At 43.0% G+C, this 19,172-nt stretch overlaps 1 protein-coding gene across 1 annotated transcript; it reads left to right on the top strand.

The window, feature by feature from the left end:
* Positions 1-13,893: 13,893 nt before the first annotated feature.
* Positions 13,894-18,079, top strand: TIFA (TRAF interacting protein with forkhead associated domain). Its single transcript, XM_057398350.1, is given in 3 exon segments — positions 13,894-15,440; positions 16,426-16,599; positions 17,677-18,079. Coding segments are annotated over 3 exon segments (639 nt in total). The 5' UTR covers positions 13,894-15,378.
* Positions 18,080-19,172: the final 1,093 nt, after the last annotated feature.

Here is a 19,172-nt window from a genome sequence, read left to right as displayed (position 1 = left end):
GGGGCAAATGCAGGTCCAGAGACTAAAATCAAACAGCAGAACCAGCAAAACCTTCTAGAGGCCTTTAGAAGCCCCTCAATGTTCAATGCTTGCTAATTAGTTTCCTTAAAGTCCTGTTTAATCCTAACAACATTGTAAGGAGACTACAGTTTGAAGTGAGAAAAACTGCAGCTTGATACACTGCAAAACTAGATAAAAATGCTTTCTAAGGACACACTAACAAATGCTGTAGCTTTCAGAACACATAATAAAAAGTATTTTGCATCAGATTGAGTACAGGGGCATTTTTTTTTTTGGTGACAAGAAAGCTCCTTGACTCCCGGTTTTGGGCACAGAGTGGTTTTAAATGGTTGATGCAATTGGTAGATGCTTTAAAACAGAAACAATGAAAAAAAAATATCTGTGCCATTCCTGGTTGGAGCCTGGATTGAAATAACTTTTTGCATCAAATATGATAAAATAAATGAATTTTAAGGGTCTCAGGGGCTGAAAAAGTTTATTTCTGTGGTGGCCCTCTAATCAGTGCTGAGACTCAGAACAAGAGGGAGGGAGGAAATGGGTGGGCTACAGAGAAATGATCTCTTTAATAATAAATGGGCCATACTGTGACATTTCAGAACCCTTGGGCTAGAAGACTAAAAGATCTGTCAAGAGAATTTTAAGTTCTGCTGTGGATAGAAGGGAGCGTGGGAGTCAACCTATCTACTTTCACACTGCAGTTAGCTTTTGGAGGTTTTAAGGAGAAGATATAATTGCCACATTCAAATTTCACATGCGGTGAGCATAACAAGCATTGGTTTCTTAGATATCATTTGGGGAATTTTCAACAGCATTATGGTCCTGAAACACAAATTAGAGACCACCAGACCTTTTTTCTCTGAAAATATATTATCCTAATTTTCATCTTATTCAGGCTACCTTCCTGTTCCAGGGAGACTAATGAAGAGGAAGCAAAGACCTGATGACTTCCATGTGGAGACTACATTTATGGATTAATCCCAACAGGGAGCAAATAAACCTTATTCCCAGAGCTCTCAGTTGGGACTCAACACAGTCAATCGAGAGTTATTTATGACTGAGGCTGTTTTGACTTTCAAATAAACATTTTAATTATTTTAAATGCTACACTGGAATTTGGGATCTCAGCCCTGTTTTCATTTTGACGCCTTGCTTTCCTCCCTCCTAATCCCTAATCATTATGATACTGTTCAAATGATTTTCATGCCTGTAACATTAGGAAGTGTTTGCCAAGGTAAAATCCACCAGGTAGACAAACAAGGGAAAAGGAAGGAGGAAAAGGGAGCACTTCTATCTTTTCCCTCCAATCTAACTCTATAGGGCTTGCTTGTACACTTTAGTCATTCTGACATAGGGCAGGAGGGCATTTTCCGTGCATGCTGGGGTAGGAACCCTTGCTTCCAACTCTGTGAAATCTAGTTTCCTTGTTCATATTGAGTAATGAAATGCCCAACATGAAGATGCACATGGCAGCTTGTGGTGTATTGTGGCCTATCTACACAGAGCTTCACTAAGGCAAATGAAGCCACACTGATTTTTAGGGCAGCTTTTTAAGCTGGTTCAGTCTTTTCCTAAATGAGGAGGACAGGGTGAAACCATGACACAGAGGCAGTGCTGGAAAATAAAGAACCCCACAACACAGAAAAAGAAAACATGCTACAATAAATTAGCAAAGATTTCAGTCATGGAGTTAACATCATCTTCCACAAAAAGCAAATTCAGTTTCCTGATCATTTCAGTGCACACATGCCTGTGTTTCCCTAGAGCATTTACCTTTCTTTTCTCTTTGCTGCATGAAAAAGATGGTTTACAAAAACAAAATAAAATGGATTTGTTAGGAGTTTCATTTATTTATCTATTCCTCCAGTTTACTTCTCTGGCTGAAAGATTAGATGTTTTCTTTTGGTAAAGCTGGAGATACCAACTGGCATTGGCTATATTAAAATAAGGAAGAACCTCAATAAAAAGCCTCTCCTAAGGCAAGCTTTCTTGTTAATATGCACCAACATGAAAGGCTTTCTTTTCATCCTATACAACCAGTGTGTGTAAATTGCAGGGGGCTCATTGGCATAAATCTTGGCTGTGACCTCTGAGGTAAACTGGATTTACATTACTTTCTGACAAGAATTAAATGAAGGCCTTGTGGATATATGAACAGCCTCCTAGACTGCAACAGATGGGCATGAATGTGCTCCCTAGGCAAACTATCAGTGACATCTGTGTCCTCCAAATTCTGGTGGTCTCAGCCAATTAGCAGGCAAAAGGGGGGGGACGGGGACGGGGGGGACGGACAGAGACAGCCTCTGCAGAGCTACCCCAGTCAGAGCTGAAGCAGAAGAGCTTCTGTTTCGAAATGGGATCAAGAACAGCCTCCAGCAGCAAGGAGGTGCTTAGCCAGCTGGGCATAATGCAGAGGTAACATTACAGAGAGAGCTGAAGTAATTAGGTAGAGAAGATATTTATACAGAACAAATCCCAGACACAGCTAAGCTTTGTGTAATGGACTACTGTGATGGATTTACACTGCTGGAGCAAAGAACAAGGTTCTGTCAGTCCTAAAAAGCAGAGGAGGGGCCAAAGTGAAGCCCAGGGCCTGATACAGCTAAGGCAGGCATTGCAAAAGCCCAGCTCACGATCCATTTTCAAACCTCCACCACACCTCAGGCTGGACAGGGCTTGGAGCAAACTGGTCTAATGGACAGTATCCCTACCTGTGGCAGGGGCTAGAACTGGATGAGATTTAAGGTCCCTTCCAACCTAAACCAGTCTGGGATTTCATGGTATTCCATTTTGCAGCAGTGTGTACTAAGTACGGAGAAAAAACACCTATGTATACCTGCACATTGGAATGACAGAATATCTCAGATTGTAAGAGATCCATAAGGATCATCCTGAGAGCACCTCTTTGGGTGAATTGGGTCAGATAAGCAATGTACTCAACAGACATGACACCTGCCTGCTCCAAAGCTGAGCTCAATGCTTTGTGGAAGAGCATTTAAGTTATAAAGAGAGATCTGTGGGTTTAGGCCCTTCAATTATACCAGAGGAGTGACCCAGAAAAATACAAAATGTGTAATAAGCCATTCTTTATGAAACGCATTCCCTGTCTACCAGTTTTTAACCCACTCACACATCCCTCCAACAGCAGGGGTGGGAAGGACATCTGGCTAAAACCAAATCTGTGTCAGAGCAAACACTGGATGCTGAACAAAAGCACCTGTGTTTTGCCCTGGTCATGACTTTTGAGAGGGGCCATTTGGGTTCCTTCCCCTCACCATTGCTATCTCATGTACTACCAGGGGCTGCAAAAAAGGGAATAATTGAGGGGCAGATCAATAGACTAAAAAGATCTGAAAAAAAAGAAAAAAGAAAAAAGATATAATTTGGTACAGCACATATTTTTAAATCAAAGATGCCTTTGAAGTGACAAACTCTTAATCCATAACTATTGAAGCACTTCCTTTCTCTCCCAAACTACTTGCTGTCAAATAAAATGGAAGTTAAGGAAATTATCTTTATCTGAAAATGGCCAAAAGAAGCCATCACCTAATGACAGCCTTGTTAAAATGACAATTGGGGAAATTGTTAAGAAGAGGAGGCCTGATGACTGGAGGAATAAGCTTGCTGTTTGCTCTAATCTGGTCAGGCAGGTCCTACACAATTCCAGTCAGCTTGCTGTGTGAAACAGCTAAGTCTTTGTCAATGTGAGCAGGGGCTAGAAAGACTTGGGCTGGTAAGACTTCTCTTTCATGAATATGTATCACCACCCTCCACATCTACAGAAAAAAACCCTTCCAAATGGCAAAATAAAAATAAAAAACAACTATCCACGACCACAGAAAATAAATTCCTGAGGAACAAAATTTGAAGATAGAGAGCTATGTGGAGAGACAAAATGATTAAGTAAAGAAAGCACGTGTTTTGGAAACAGAGCCAGAAGTATCTTCTTCCCAAAGGCTTTCTTCAGAATTTTATTCCCCAGCAGACTGGGATGAGGCACTTCAGTTCACCAGTTGTGAGGACAAAAAAGCAGAATGGCCCATGGGGATATATAATGTCTATCATTGTATTTTATATCTAACATTGGTCTGAATGTGCTGCATGGGCACCAAACCCCAGGCTAGGAATTCACAGTGCTGGGCTCATAAGACAGATCTTCCACAGGTAAAGGTTTCAAGTCCAGGCACCGAGTCAACTTCACATTGGGGTAAAAAATTTCCTGTGAAGCTTAGAAATGAAAATTAACAACATGAAAATTAAAAAAAAATTCTAAGCTTAACGAACTGCATACAGTGCATTCATACAGTAAGAATGGGTTCCTTTACGTGCTATAACACAACTGAGGCTTTCAGAAGTGGCCAGTGCTCCCACTAAAACAATTTCTAGACAGCCTTATGCAAATTAAGTCCTTCACAAGATCTCAAGTCAGACAGTTTGAATCATGCCCTTGAAGCATGGGTTGGTTGGTTGTTCTTTTTTTCATTTATAGACTATTAAACATCAAGCATTCACAAAAACTAGAATAAAATTGAAATAGGAGAGCCAAATCAAGCCTACTGGACTGCTAGTTGAGGCTGATGTACAGACAGAAAGAAATGAAATGGCTGAGAACCACATCAGAAATATTCTATCTCTGAAACACTGATGCTGAAACTCTTGTAAGCCCTAACGTGGAATTTAAAGCAGCAAGGAGGGAATGCAGAATCCAACCAAGCCTATTCCTGTTGCAGAAAACCCAAATAAAGATACTTTACAGTGTGGTGGATTTTGTCTTTGTTGGAGAGCTATGACTTCACTAAAGCATTCAGCAGCATTTGAAAAGTTACCTTCAAATGTTTGCTATCTTTTTAACTTTGCTATCTTTTTAACTTTGCTTGCAAAACTGTGAACTAAATCTTAATTTACTACAGAGGGCTTGTGGTGATTATTACAAACTTCAGCTTTTCTCCAAGTAACAAACAGAACACGAAAGTTTGACTTCCAACAGAAATATCATGACACAATGCTCAATTTTGAGGTTTACAATATTATGCAATGTTTGCTATAGACATTTCCATTTCATTAGCATATCCTGCTTTACATGAAATCCAGCAATGAATGCTGTCCCTGATCTAAGGCTAATCCTCTTTAAAGAGCTACAGGCTATATTACATGTGGCCACAGTCACAGTTGTGCCATGGCTGAATCACTTTGAAGCCTATTGAATAGTGTTCCCTTGTGAGACTCTACACAGAGCCATAAACTAATGCTCCCGTGCTGTGAAATCCTACTGTTCTCATCTCCAAGAGTTTTTGTAGGGACAGACCCCCCCCTAGTCCCAGGCAAGGGGCTGCATGAGAGGGAAGAGACCCATGGCTGCCTTCACCACTTCTCAATGCCACTTTACAACCAGAGCCTGTTTGCCAACAGTAATACAAACACCTTGTTTCCAAGCATCATCAGACAGCAACTGCTCCAAGGGAGGGTTACCAGAACAATAAAAGATGAACCAGGCACCTGCTTCCTTGGGGAGATCCCCTCCCTCACAGCCCAGCAATTCTGAAATACAGCAGGTTACAGTGGCTCAATCTGAAAGGGTGATAGCCAATATAACCCAGAGTGAGACAGAAGATGCCAAAGTGAGAATATTTATTGAAATGTGGCTCCCTCCTGTCTTCTGTTTCTACCCCTATTCCACCTTAGATCCCTTTCTGTGGAAAGGCTCGCATTTATTTCAGCAAGGCTCACATCTGTGTCAGGTCTATTTTTTGGTCGCTTAGTTTTTAGGATGCCAGCTAGAAAGCAAGAATTCATAATTTTTAAATTCTTAACTGATTCACTAGAAACTACAATTAAAGCCTACATTTGAGGAAAACCAGATAGTGTTGTATTGTGCCAGCAAGTTCCACAACATAAATACATAGCAGGTACAGCAGTTCAGGACAGGATCACATATATCTTTAAAGAAAACAAAAAGAAAAGGGTCATATACCTCCAAGGCAGGTTGCCACAGCTGGGTGCCCTTAAACGCTATAAACTCAGAAAATGGAACAGAGTTCTTATTGCCACACAGAATGTGGAATATTTAACACCTTAACATCTATACATATTCAAAGGGAAAATAAAAACCAACACAAAACTGCCTGCTATGTTCTCTTATCCTGCTATGTATGAGCAAAAGACATTTATTTTGTGCTTATCTTTAATTTTTCAAAATAATATTCTTTGTTCAATCTCTGCTTCTGAAGGGAGCTGGAAAGGTCGGTTCTGTCCATTCCGTGTTGTGTACATGAAATTATCTCCATCTAAATGGACAAAGTGAGCAAATTCAGTCTCTACAGTAAAACCTTGGTCCCGGTGAAGCCAATGTGTAAGCGCCTTGCTACCAAACCCATATCTCATCCAAAATGTTGCTAATCCGACACATTTAGAATTGCTACTATATACCTAGGAGACAAGAGCACATTGTCCCTTGTGTGGCGAATGTGAAGAAGTACAGGGATGATGTGTTGGAGGCTATTTCACAGCATGCTGAAGTTAGGGAGCTTCTGCTTTCAGCCAAACTATTTCTAGGGAGTCTATATCAGTTGTCACAGTTTTTATACTCCAATGGATCTGCCTCAGAGCAAGGAGAAACAGATTTTTCTTTTTAAATGCAGCAAATAGATTTTATTATTGTTACAACCTTATACATCCCCAATAGAACATTTTAAATACTTGCTGCTAGTCAAACTGTATTGTGATGCGTTTGATTACTGCTAGTATCTGGGCACTTTCTCAAAGTGCAACTTCCTCAGTTTGGTTCTGTAGATGAGGAAATAGCTAAGAGCAGAGAACATCAAACTGAAATGCAAGGGTTATGACATAGGAAGAACACACTCCCCTTTACTGTAATCTCTGTAGAAAACCTGGACTATCGCTCCAGTTCTTGCAAATTGGGTTAAGTTGGTGTCTTACTGGTCACAGTCTGTCACTGACATTACAAATATTGATAAACACTCACTCAATGGTTTTAATACACCAGATCAGGTCTTCTCTCTGCAGATCTACAGTGTGAGATTTGATATGAAAGATGGAGCTTCCACTTCCTGGCATGTACTCTGTCAGAAAGAACTCAAGCCAAGGTGTCACTCTGCATGCTGGGCTATCCACAGCAACACAGACCTCTCAAGATCTTGGTAAGGTCCAGCCTCAGCTTGTGAATCTAAGGTCAAAAACTGAGATACCATGAAGATACCATAGGCCATATGTAGGAAGCTCACAGGGTATCTACAGGGGCAGAAATTTCACACGTGAACAGCATACTTCTTGAAAGCAGTTATGGAAGGATGTATATGTCAGCTACAACTGTAGTGACATACAACTAGGGGAGAAAAACTTCACCAGGTAAATCATCTCTACATGCAGAGCCAGGAGATGACCACCAAATAAACAATTGAAAGCTGTGCTCAGGGTTATTGGGAAACAAAGAGAACTCCAGCAGGGCTCACCAGCAAAACTCCTCCCAGCTTTCTAACTATTATAGGAAGACACAGGGGAATTCTGCAAGCACAGCTACCATTAGCAGCTGTGCACAGACTACTCTTCCCTGGCAAGTTTCTAAGTTGCACAAATCATTTGTTCATTTTCAGCTGTACTGAAACTGATTATGACACTCTTCTCTGAGAAACATGATGCTTCAACACACTTAAACCTCTAGGCTTTGTTCCAACTTCAAAAAAAACCCAGAAAAAAGACAACTGGGAAGAGCTGACAATTTTTCTTTTATATCAGGGCTTAAGGATGATTTATGTTTCATTTTAAGCAAGAAGCAAGCACCTGCTATATGGCACTGAATTTTCTTCACTCTTCTTTCCTGCTTCTTGTCCCACAAAAGCCAGAATTACAGGAGCTTCTCTCCCACCAAGCTGCATGAACCTTCCTTCAAGGACATAGCTGTTAGGAGGAAGGGGCTCCAAGTCACAACTTTTTTCATCTTTTTCCACAGTGTCCCTGATGTGCTTTCTAACATCTTTTTCTGTGCTTTTCTTTTTCTGGATCTCTACCAGTTACTTACAGAGAAGGCAGCCATTTCCTTACAGGGAAATGCTGAGGCAACAGAATAAGGAGGGAAATGCTGAGGACCCACTATGGGGCCTTGCTGCGCCATGACAACAGATAGATCAGTCTGTTCCACCTCCCATTCTATTCCCTGCGTTTTGTCTCCTTGCTGCCCTGTGACTGCATAGTTTCACTTGTCCCTTAAGTCACTCCAGAGGTGCCTAGTCCTGAGCAGCAAAAGCAGACTGTAAAGACAGAGGAAATAAGGGCAGTGGGATGGACGGATGAAAGCAAGAGAATCCAGATGGTGGGAGAAAGGTCCCTGAGAAAAAACAAAGGATGGAGGAAGTGACAGGGGGGATAGGAAAAACAATCAGGAGGATGGTGAGAGGGAAGAACAACAGACAAGAAGAGGGGCAGGAAGATGGGAGAGAAACTGAGATAGCAGACAGCAAAGAGGAGAAGACAGAGGGGTTCAGAAAGAGGACCAAAGGCAGACCATGTAGAAAGAGAAAGAAAATAAGAACTTGGAGAGTGAGATGAAGAAAGTCCATCTTGTTGGAAATATTTCTCTTCAGTAGTCAAAGTGAGCTTCCTCATGATTGTTCATTCAGGTCAGATGGCAAATGGAAGAGTTATTTTTCCTGAGTAAACAAGGAACAAAGAAGTAAATAAATACAGAAGGAACTGTACTCTGCCTTCTTCCTTTAGAAGATCTCCTCTCTGCTTCATGGAGTGGAGCTGTTCTTGGCACTGGGATCTCAAAGTTCAGTGAATGTACCTCCTTCCCATGCACCCCTCCTCCCTTTCATGCTGAGATCCAGATGAGTACCTTGCTATCTTTGGAATACATATGTCTTTAAGAAGGGCTCATTTCTTTTCTGTTTGAACATAAGGCGCTTGATTGCTGTACAGTAATAATAACTCATTGCAGAACCTGGCTATAGGTCATTGCATACTCTGTTATACCTTTCCCAAATGAACTCTTGGAAGTTACCACTGCCATTATTGCCATTAACTTACAAGTATCACAACAGCTCTTGCAATATCAAAACAAAGTTTCTGACATACATTAAAAAAAAACACAAACCCACCACAAAAAAAAAACCAAACCCAATCAATCAATCAAACAAACAAACAAAAACACAAAAAAAACCCCTCACTCAGACCCAAAACCCCAAATGAGATGGTGGCTCCCCATGTCTGGTCACACATTGCCACCTACCGGCTCTTCCCCATGTACCCTCAATAGTACTAAGGTGGTTTGGATCAAGAGATCGGCTATGAAGCAAAGCTAAAGAGCAACAGGAGTGCGAGGGTTGGTATTTGACCCCAGCACATGTTACAGGTGTAGGCAGTGAATATTCTTATAGCCTTGCATTACTTACTCACACACAAACACATCCACCAGGCTGGATTTTATGGCTCTAAAGCAGCAGCCAACTCTTACCAACCTCTTCCTCTGTGTACATCCCCAAACAAGTGAAGGATGTTTTCAGTCCACCTCTGTGCCACCCCAGGAGAACAAGCCCTGGGACAAGGGAGGTACAATGGCAGCATAGCCCCTGCCACCCAGCACGCCCAGGACCACAAGACAGGCACCTGCCACTGCAGGACAAGAGCAAAACATTTGAAAGAATTTAGAACGGAGATTGAGATGAGATCTTAGGGAGAAGATGTGAGGGTGGTGAGGCTCTGGCACAGGTTGTCAGAGAAGCTGTGCCTGCCCCATCCCTGGCAGTGTTCAAGGCCAGGTTGGACTGGCCTTGGAGCAACCTGCTCTAGTGGAAGGTGTCCCTGCCAGTGATAGAGGGTAGAAACTGGACAAGCTTTATGACCCTTTCCAATCCAAAACAGTCTGGGATTCTATGATTTAATGCTGGGGAAAGTCAGCAAACAGAGGAACATCCCTTGGGAGCCATGCCCACGGGGCTGTGCAGACAAAGGGAATATGGAGAGGAACTGAGGGGGGCAACTTGCAGGCTGCACTTCACATCTTCCACTCGCATGACATCAAATCAAAACACTAGCGCACCACTTATGTTCCCTTGTTGCAAGAGGCCAGCCCTGCAGTAAAACAGCATCTCTACATATTTATCTTAAAAGCAAACCCTAATGCAATCAAATCCACTGCATGTATTTCTATTGCGAAGTTTAGCATCAGAGGTCTCCCTAGGTCATGGCATCTGCTTCACTGTTCACATGATGACACTGCTGATAAGCTGGACCTGTGAGTGGAAAAGCAAAAAAAAAGAAAAGCTACCATACCAGAAAACCACAGAAGTCATATTTACGCATTTACATGTGCAGTCAACCCTTCAGACCTGCATGCGCCCTGTCACCCAGCTGACAAATGTAAGCACTACTTCAGCAGTTGTGATAATATCTGGCCTTAGGAGGGAAGAATAGCAAGTGGTGAAACCTCAGCACCACTGAAATCAGGCAAGACCAACAGGATAAAAATACTTTCATCATGTTAATTTAAAAGCAGAGAGAAATAGAAAGCTTCAGACTGGCCCAGGCTACTTCTGGTCTTCTATCTTGCCTCAAATGTCTACAGAACGGCTTTTATGCAATAGGAGAGACAGAACTATCAAGGACATTCCCAAGCATCTGAGAAATGTTGTCACAGGGTTCCCAACTTGTGACTAGACAGGCAGACCACTAGCAGCCAAGCCAACTGCACCACATGCCAGAGCACTCAAAAAAAGCCAACCCAGGGATGTTCTGGTAAAGTCTCTTATGGTGTGTTAAAGCACGGGGAGGAACCTCAGGAAGGAAGGTTTCACAATGGGTCATTCAGGAAGAATTAGCTGAAATACAGATATCCATAAACAGCTCTTCCACTCAATAACCCAGAATACATTTTCTATAACTCTTCTAACCTACCATGAACTTCCCAGAAAGAGAAATTAACATATTTGCCCTCACTGACCATCAGATATGCAAAACTAATCATGACCAAAAGCAGTATCAGAGTTCTTAGTATTTTTCCATTTCCCAGATTTGCCTATTTAGGTTCTGAAGTTATCCGGATCAGTTGTTAGGAAAACTTCATCGCCACAGTCAAGCCAAAACCACCTCAGTCGTTCAGCCTACACATTACAAATACTTCATTAGCCCAAATGGCATCAAGAATGTGCCACTGATAATTACACAGAAAAGCCATACCATGGAAAGATCCATTTAAAGTAACAAGCATGACTTTTCCTAGGCCTTCCTCTTCTCTAAGGATTGGCAACGTAACAAGTAAAGGTGTCTGAGAGCCAGCCAGCTGGAAGGCAACTTGAAAGGGGACCGTGGTTCTGCTCCACCTTTATTGTCATATTCCACAGTGTCTTTGCAGTCCAGGGAAATGCCCTGTGCCACAAACCTCTGGTGCGTGGTTCTGCTCCACCTTTATTGTCATATTCCACAGTGTCTTTGCAATCCAGGGAAATGCCCTGTGCCACAGGCATGGAAAGGATCCAACTTCCATCACCTACATTATCCAGTGGATAATTCCAGGGACATGAGCATAGACTCATGCTGTGGAAGGATTCATACGTGGGGAAAATCACAACCCAAGAAAAGGGCAACACAAAATAGGATGGCAGCAAGAGTAACATGGTTAAAGCTTCCCTGGCCCAAATCACAGCAACATTCTTAAAACGCAGGGCAGCTCAGCCCAGCAAAGCTTTACACATCCGTTTGCAGTTTCACTTTTGACCAGAGAGATTTCAATTTAAAAAGTAACTGTAATACAGCCATGAACTCTAGTAAACTCTGGTGGCCTGGGAAGCTGGCTGTTTCCAGACCCAAAATGCTGACAGGAATGAGTCATCAACAGACGTAATAAATAGCAGGGTTGCACAACTCTGGCTTTTCCAGCAGGCTTCTGTGTGAGCGCACAGGCCCAGCCCTGCCTGCTGCAAGAAAGTCATTCTGTAAGAAAGAAACTTGGAAGAATCTGTGTCCTTCTCTGTTTTTCCATGTGACTTCTTGCAAAGCACAGTTTTAGCCCCCGTTGTTTTAGATGTAAGGGAAGATGAGCATAGGCAGCAGACCCATTAGTGTGTGTGCAGATAAATGCTATTCTACAAGAACTACGACCCCACGAGTAATTCACCTGTTTACTAAATAAAAAAGAACCCACAAATGAAGAATAGTTTATCTGAACTAACGCAGTATCTTACTGCCCGTATCAAAGCAATCAAACCTCTGGTCCTTATCAAGGCAGAACACCTCGCTGGTCATAGCACTGCACAAGCACAAAGGAGGGAGGACTCCGAATATGCCAAATATCTCAGATTCAGACCGGGATGAAACAGGGTTTTTCTGGCATTCTGTTCTTGTTCTGTGCTCGGAAGTAATCCTGCTTAACAAGAAAAAGAAGCAGCTGGATGAGTGCCGCAGAAAATACATGGACTCAGTCAGAGATCAATATGATCAGACAAAAGCCATTTATTACAAAGCCTTAACCCCTTAAATACTATTTCTTACATGCACTTACAGTGATTTGGCATATTATGATTGGATACATGTCCTGAAGACCCTTTGCAACTAGCATATAATTGGTTAAGCACAGGTGTGGGAACTTGACCTCAAAAGCTTGCCAACACTCCACAGTTCTCATTAACTCGGTGAAATCTAGCATTCTTCTTATCTTGCTTGTTTAGGCTTCCTCGGGCCTCTCATGGCCTTGCTGTATCTTTCAGGATTTTCAGAGTTTATGTACCAATTATCCATTCTCCTGTGAGAACACTGTCTCCACAGATGAGAGAATTACTCTGGTTTTCTTACCAGACTGGTGCTCACAGGAAGCAAGATGGAAGGACTACCTAGTAAAATGGGAAATTTTCAGCTCAGCTTAGATCACCAGCCACGGAACACCTATGTTTTTCTTTCCCCAAAGCAGCACAATGAAGATGAACCACTTGGAGCAAATAACCAAGTATTTTAAAATACATCTAAGAACACCACCAGTCAACTGCTACACTTACAATGTGCTGCTTATGTTTTAGTATTCAAAACACCACAGAGTTTTACTTTTCAAAGTGTTCATTTGGGGGTGAAACTAAGTATTTTTGGTCTGGAACCTGAGCCCACGAACTCCACATCTTATCTTTAACATCGCTGTCACCACTGGTTCCTCATGAGTGCAACGTTTCTAGACACCCGTGTTAAACCCCAGGCAGAGCTGAGAGGATTTTTTGTTTTAAATTATTATTATTTTTCCGGTTTACTCACCATAATCACAGACGAGCCCCGAATACTTCTTGAAAACCACCCCCAACCCTCTCCCGGGCCTCTGGACACCTCTCGCCTCTCCCACCTTCCCTCGCAGCCGACCCCCGTCCCGCCGGCGAGAGGGCGCTGCCGGGAGGGCGCTGCTGAACACCGCTTCCCGCCTTCCCCACCTTCGAGTTCTGAGGTACCGGGCTGTGAGGGAGCAGCTGCGGGCCCGAGGGGACCCTCCGATACCCACCTGAGAATCATTTCTCGCCAGACCCTCAGCTTTAAAAGAGCTTTTTAAACAGGGAAGCTCGGAGTGCTCCCACAGGAAGGTGAGCAGGAAGCCAGGCCGCGCTGAGGTACGGGGGAAGGGGGCGTGCCGGGGGGGGAGGGGCTGGATCTTCGTGTGAGGGCACAGGGGAGGCCGGGAATTCCTCAGGAAGTGCCGACACAGGCAGTGGCGTTGGTGGGGTGCGCTGTTTGGAGTTGAGGCAGCCAGCAGCATCCTGGCCTGTAGCAGCACCAGGGGCCAGCAGGGCCAAGGCAGTGATCATCCCCCTGCAATGGGCACTCCTGAGAGGATAACGATGCACTGTGGAGGAGATTATGTTGATAGACAGGAAAATGGGTGGGTATGATTTGCTTGACTCAAGGTACAGACAACAGCAGTGTAGCAGGCTACCTTATAGCTGCAGAAGTCTGGATTTGACTATAGAAAACTTGCCTTCTCCAAGTGCAGTTCTCAAATCTTTCTCTTGTTCAATACAATCTAGGTAAATAGACTCTCCTACAAGTATATACATGACAGTATGCTCAGTCCAACCTCAAACCTTTAATGCAGAACTCTGCAGCTGAGTTTGGGATGCCTGAGGTGGCACACAAGTAGATTTAGATTAGATATTCAGATAAAATTCTTCATTACAAGGGTGGTGAGGTACTGGAACAGGTTGTCCAGAGATGTTGTGGCTGCCCCACCCCTAGAAGTGTTTAAGGCCAGGTTGGATGGCGCTTGGAGCAGCCTGGTCTAGTGGAAGATGTCCCTGCCCATGGCAGGGGATTGGAACTGGATGAGCTTTAAGATCCTTTCTTATTCAAACCATTTTGTGATTCTATCTGTGTGCTGCTTAAGCAATCAGTGGCCATTCTTCCCCTTCCCTGATTAGTAAAGGAACCATTTGTAAAATCCATAAACGTGAATAAATCCAACATTTTGTTACGATCTGATACACATTGCAGATTTCTTAAAATATCTTTCTTTCTAGTCCTGTGTTTTGCCCTGTCCTGATGCATTTCAGAAACCAATTAAGGAAGCCACTAATGGAAGCAAAGCATGCTTTTAAGTTGATATCAAAGGCCCCAGACAAAACTGTCTCCATAGGTCAGTCCACAAACTAAGTTAAATGACTTGGTTTTGTCCTTTAACCAATGCTGATCTCATGTAACATCTCACATCCTCACACTGGTACAAAACAGTGAAGGGCAGAACTAAGCACAGAAAAAGATAGGCCATCCTCCTGCTCACAGAGCTGCTTCCAGCTCCCTGGAGTTCAGGCATACTAGTAGGAGAAGGGATGGACACAGGTGCCACCGCAGCTTGTCTGGCAGGTGCCAAAAGAATAACTTGCTGTAAGAGCACCTCTATGCTTCTGTCAAAAGCACAGGTGGTATTTCCTAGTTTGTTTTGAAGTAAGCTCCCAGAGCTACTTGACATTTTCTGTTTCTCTAATCATTTAAGCTAGGTAGAAGCACTGTTGTAGCCTACTTCAGTCATCAAGATGAGGTTGCTGCACTCCTGCGTCAGAACTGTTGCTGTTACTCTGTTAAAGGTATAAGAAGGATTTTGAGGTTTCACACAGAAAGTGATGCACTGATATGTCACCATTCACTGTGCTTTGAGTTCATGGACAGTGGTATAATTTAGCCTTGAAAAAACCCACAAGTCAGAAGACTTAACTGCAGTGATGACTCAGCTACCCACAAATGAAAGATTAAAGTGGGAGCTGCTGTTCAGCGTCATTCACTCAATAGAGCTAGTGGGAAAGCTCAGGATCTGTGTGACACACGTCAGAAACATGCAAACTAGAAGGAGAAACGCAACAAACATTTCCACTGTATTATTTCAGTTAAATGGCTGTTGACATGCTGCTTTGGTGGATAACTGAGAACTCCTTCCCTCGTTCCTACTTTAAGTACGTAGCTTTTTCTTTAGATCAAGTTTCAGTGCAGGAAAATACTTGCTTATATAGGAAACACTGTGATCTGTCCTCTTAGATTTTATTAGGATACACTGCAAATACTCAGACTTTAGAATTTAGTTCATAAGCACCTCTGTGCTGCATGGGAGAAGCTTACACAAGGAAAAAACCAAAAACTCAAAAAACACCACCGCCAAATCCCAAAAGTTACTTTTTATTTTCACTGCCTAGCTAAGTACTTCTGTAGCAAATAGCTGGGATGTAACAATAGGCAGCAGGAAAATAGCTGGAGTTGGTGACAATTCCTCCTTTATGTCTTGACGATTCCATCTTTTGCTTTCAGTTTACATATTATCACATTAGTCACTTCTAAACACTGTATTTTGTTTCATACAAGAGGCAAATTATGACTAAAGAGCCAAAATGATGCTTTATATGTATTTGAAATATTACTGCCTACAGCCAGACTCTGTAGAAGTCACTTGTCTGATACCTTCTAGTCAAAGGACTACAGCATAAAACAGAGTGTGCAGGCCCAGACAATACTACTTAGTACTCCATTTTAAGTCCATAATGTAAACACTACTGTCACTGCCAAGTGACATATTTCTTCCAAAGATAAACCTACCTGTGCAAGCCTTATGACATAAGTCATCACCAGTTGACAGTAGTGGGTGTTTTACGGAGTGTGTTTCTGAAGTGCTACGCAGCCATTGCAGGAGGTTCACAATCAAATGATGTGAGGAGTTCAGCACAGAGTTGGGGTCACCAAACGAGTCCCTGGCAAAGTGGTGAAAAGTGAGGGTTATCATGGAGTTGGTAGGCTCAATTCTCACTTCTTCATTCCAGTGGTTTCATTACATTCAGAGTCAGCAGTAAATTACATATAGTCACTATACAGTAGTATTTTAATGCCACTGTGAAGCCAGTTCTTTTGGTACTACAGTGATTTCATGCTGTGATTTTACTTTGTTTTGAGGACTCGTTTCATCATGACCTCTTTTGAAGAAGTTGAAACTGAAGAAACAGTAACATGTCTCCACATGACCTTTTACCATCCTTGTCAAGAGGACAAAATGATGTTTCGTTGCTTGAATTTCTGTAAGTGAGAACAGGTCAGGACAGGTGAAATGACCAAGTTTGGCCGGGATTCTAATGTAGAATCATAGAACAGTTAGGGTTGGAAAGGACCTCAAGATCATGTAGTTCCAACCCCTCTGCTGTGGGCAGGGACACCTTACGCTAAATCATATCACCCAAGGCCTCATCCAACCTGGTCTTGAACACTGCCAGGGATGGAGCATTCACAACCTCCCTGGGCAACCCATTCCAGTGCCTCACCACCCTAACAGGAAGGAATTTCCTTCTTATATCCAATCTAAACTTCCCCTGTTTAAGTTTTAACCTGTTACCCCTTGTCCTATCACTACAGTCTCTAATGAAGAGTCCCTCTCCAGCATCCCTATAGGCCACCTTCAGATACTGGAAGGCTGCTATGATGTCTCCACACAGCCTTCTCTTCTCCAGGCTGAACAGCCCCAACTTCCTCAGCCTGTCTTCATATGGGAGGTGCTCCAGTCCCCTGATCATTCCTGTGGCCCTTCTCTGGACTTGTTCCAATAGTTCCATGTCCTTTTTATGTTGAGGACACCAGAACTGCACACAATGCTCCAGGTGAGGTCTCATGAGAGCAGAGTAGAGGGGCAGGATCACTTCCTTCAACCTGCTGGTCACACTCCTCTTGATGCAGCTCAGGATACGGTTGCCTTTCTGAGCTGCAAGTGCACACTGCCGGCCCATGTTCATTTTCTCATCAACCAACACCCCCAAGTCCTTCTCCGCAGGGCTGCTCTGAATCTCTTCTTTGCCCAACCTGTAGCTGTGCCGGGGATTGCTCTGACCCAGGTGTAGGACCTTGCACTTGGCATGGTTAAACTTCATGAGGTTGGCATCAGCCCACCTCACAAGCGTGTCGAGGTCCCTCTGGATGGCATTCCTTCCCTCCAGGGCATCAACCGAACCACACAGCTTGGTGTCGTCAGCAAACTTGCTGAGCACACACTCAATCCCACTGTCCATGTCAGCGATGAAGATGTTAAACAAGACCGGTCCCAACACTGATCCCTGAGGGACGCCACTCATTACTGGTCTCCAGCTGGACATTGAGCCATTGACCACAACTCTTTGTGTGCGGCCATCTAGCCAGTTCTATATCCACCGATAATGTCTATAATGTCTGCCATTACAACTTCATGGATGCTCGAGTTTCTCGAATTCAGTTCTCCTTGCAGTTGTACAGGAAACTGAAGAGCGCAGAACTTTGTTTTGAGATAAAGAACATGAGCAAGAAAACTAAACTGATCATGGACCAAACAGAACTGGGTTACTTAAACAAAATTGACCTGCCATGGAAGTGCATCATTTGTTTTGGGGACTACCAGATTTTAGCAGAGCCTCAAGAAGGGGAGTCCATGGATTATTTTGAGACTCACTTACACTTGGCTCAGGCGCCCATCTAACAAGAAAGATGCCTGCCATCACTGCAACCTGTACTAGAAAATGGCATTTCTTCTTCTATGTTTCCTTCACACAGCAAAAGCACCATAGAGATTGATGAAAATTAGTCATGCTAGTGGGGAGATAGAGGCTGGATCAGACTGTCATCCTTTGAAGCCTGCACAGCTTCTAAAACTGAAGGCTGTCATCTCAGTCCACTGTTCAGGACAGTTCTCACCACTACGTATCAGTCTTCTTATGTGTTGCTTTCAGCATAGGCATACTAGAACGTACCAGGTTCCTGCTGCTGTCTTCCCCAAAATGTATCTGTTGTCCGATCACCACTGTCTGCCGCAAATGTAGGGGAGACATAGAAGGCCACTCAAATCCATGACAGCAGGTTCAGTTGGAGAGCTGTGATGGCATGCCTTGAAGGTATAGTTAGCAGGCATTAACACAAAGCACGCAGAACAGTGTTTCAGTGGTTAGCTAAGTAGGGTCACAGTATCTCACTGCATTTGTTATACTTCGTGCTTTTGACAGAAAATTCCAAACTGTATTTTCAAGCCTAGCATGTAACTCCTCAGATTCTGCAACTTAGAAACACTTTGTCAGCATAGTCCTTTTAAGTTAATATTTTTACGGTCTTTGCCGGTCTTTGCAGCAAGATTTTTGTTCTCTTTTTAAAATGATTTTTTGTTTTGTTTTGCAAATTAACTACTTTTGCTTGTGAATGTCAATAAAAATGCAATGTGAGTGGTATGTAAAAATCCAGTTAAATTTTGCAATACAACCATTTGGTTGTCTAGTAAGGATTTGCTGTCTTCTAAAACTCCAACCTAAAAGCACTTATTGTGAACAAACTCATTTCCAGAACAATCCAATGAGACATTTTGACTGCACTATTCTAGGCTTTCTACAAACGGCATTGCTCTTAAGGTTTAAATTGCTGGATAAAATACATTTCAACACGTTTTCTACCTCTCTGCCTCCCACCCCAAGCTCTCTTAACAATTTTTATTTCAGTATTTCTCAGTTTGTTTCAATTCAGTTTTCCTTTGCTAGGTGCTCAGCTTTCCATGGGCAGAAAACATCAGGACAAAGCATACATACTCATGTGATCATCCCTAAACGTTGGGCTGCATTTCAACATTAATCACGACAAGCAAACCAGAATTTTAACTGAGGCAGAACAGCCAAACTGCACAATATAACCTGAGATTAAGGCAA

The sequence above is a fragment of the Pezoporus wallicus genome, unplaced genomic scaffold (genome assembly GCF_028554395.1).
Source record: "Pezoporus wallicus isolate ANWC-B61680 ecotype Strahan unplaced genomic scaffold, APGP_CSIRO_Pwel_v1 scaffold_13931, whole genome shotgun sequence".
Classification (NCBI taxonomy): domain Eukaryota; kingdom Metazoa; phylum Chordata; class Aves; order Psittaciformes; family Psittacidae; genus Pezoporus; species Pezoporus wallicus.
This window is presented reverse-complemented; position numbering and strand designations above follow the sequence as displayed.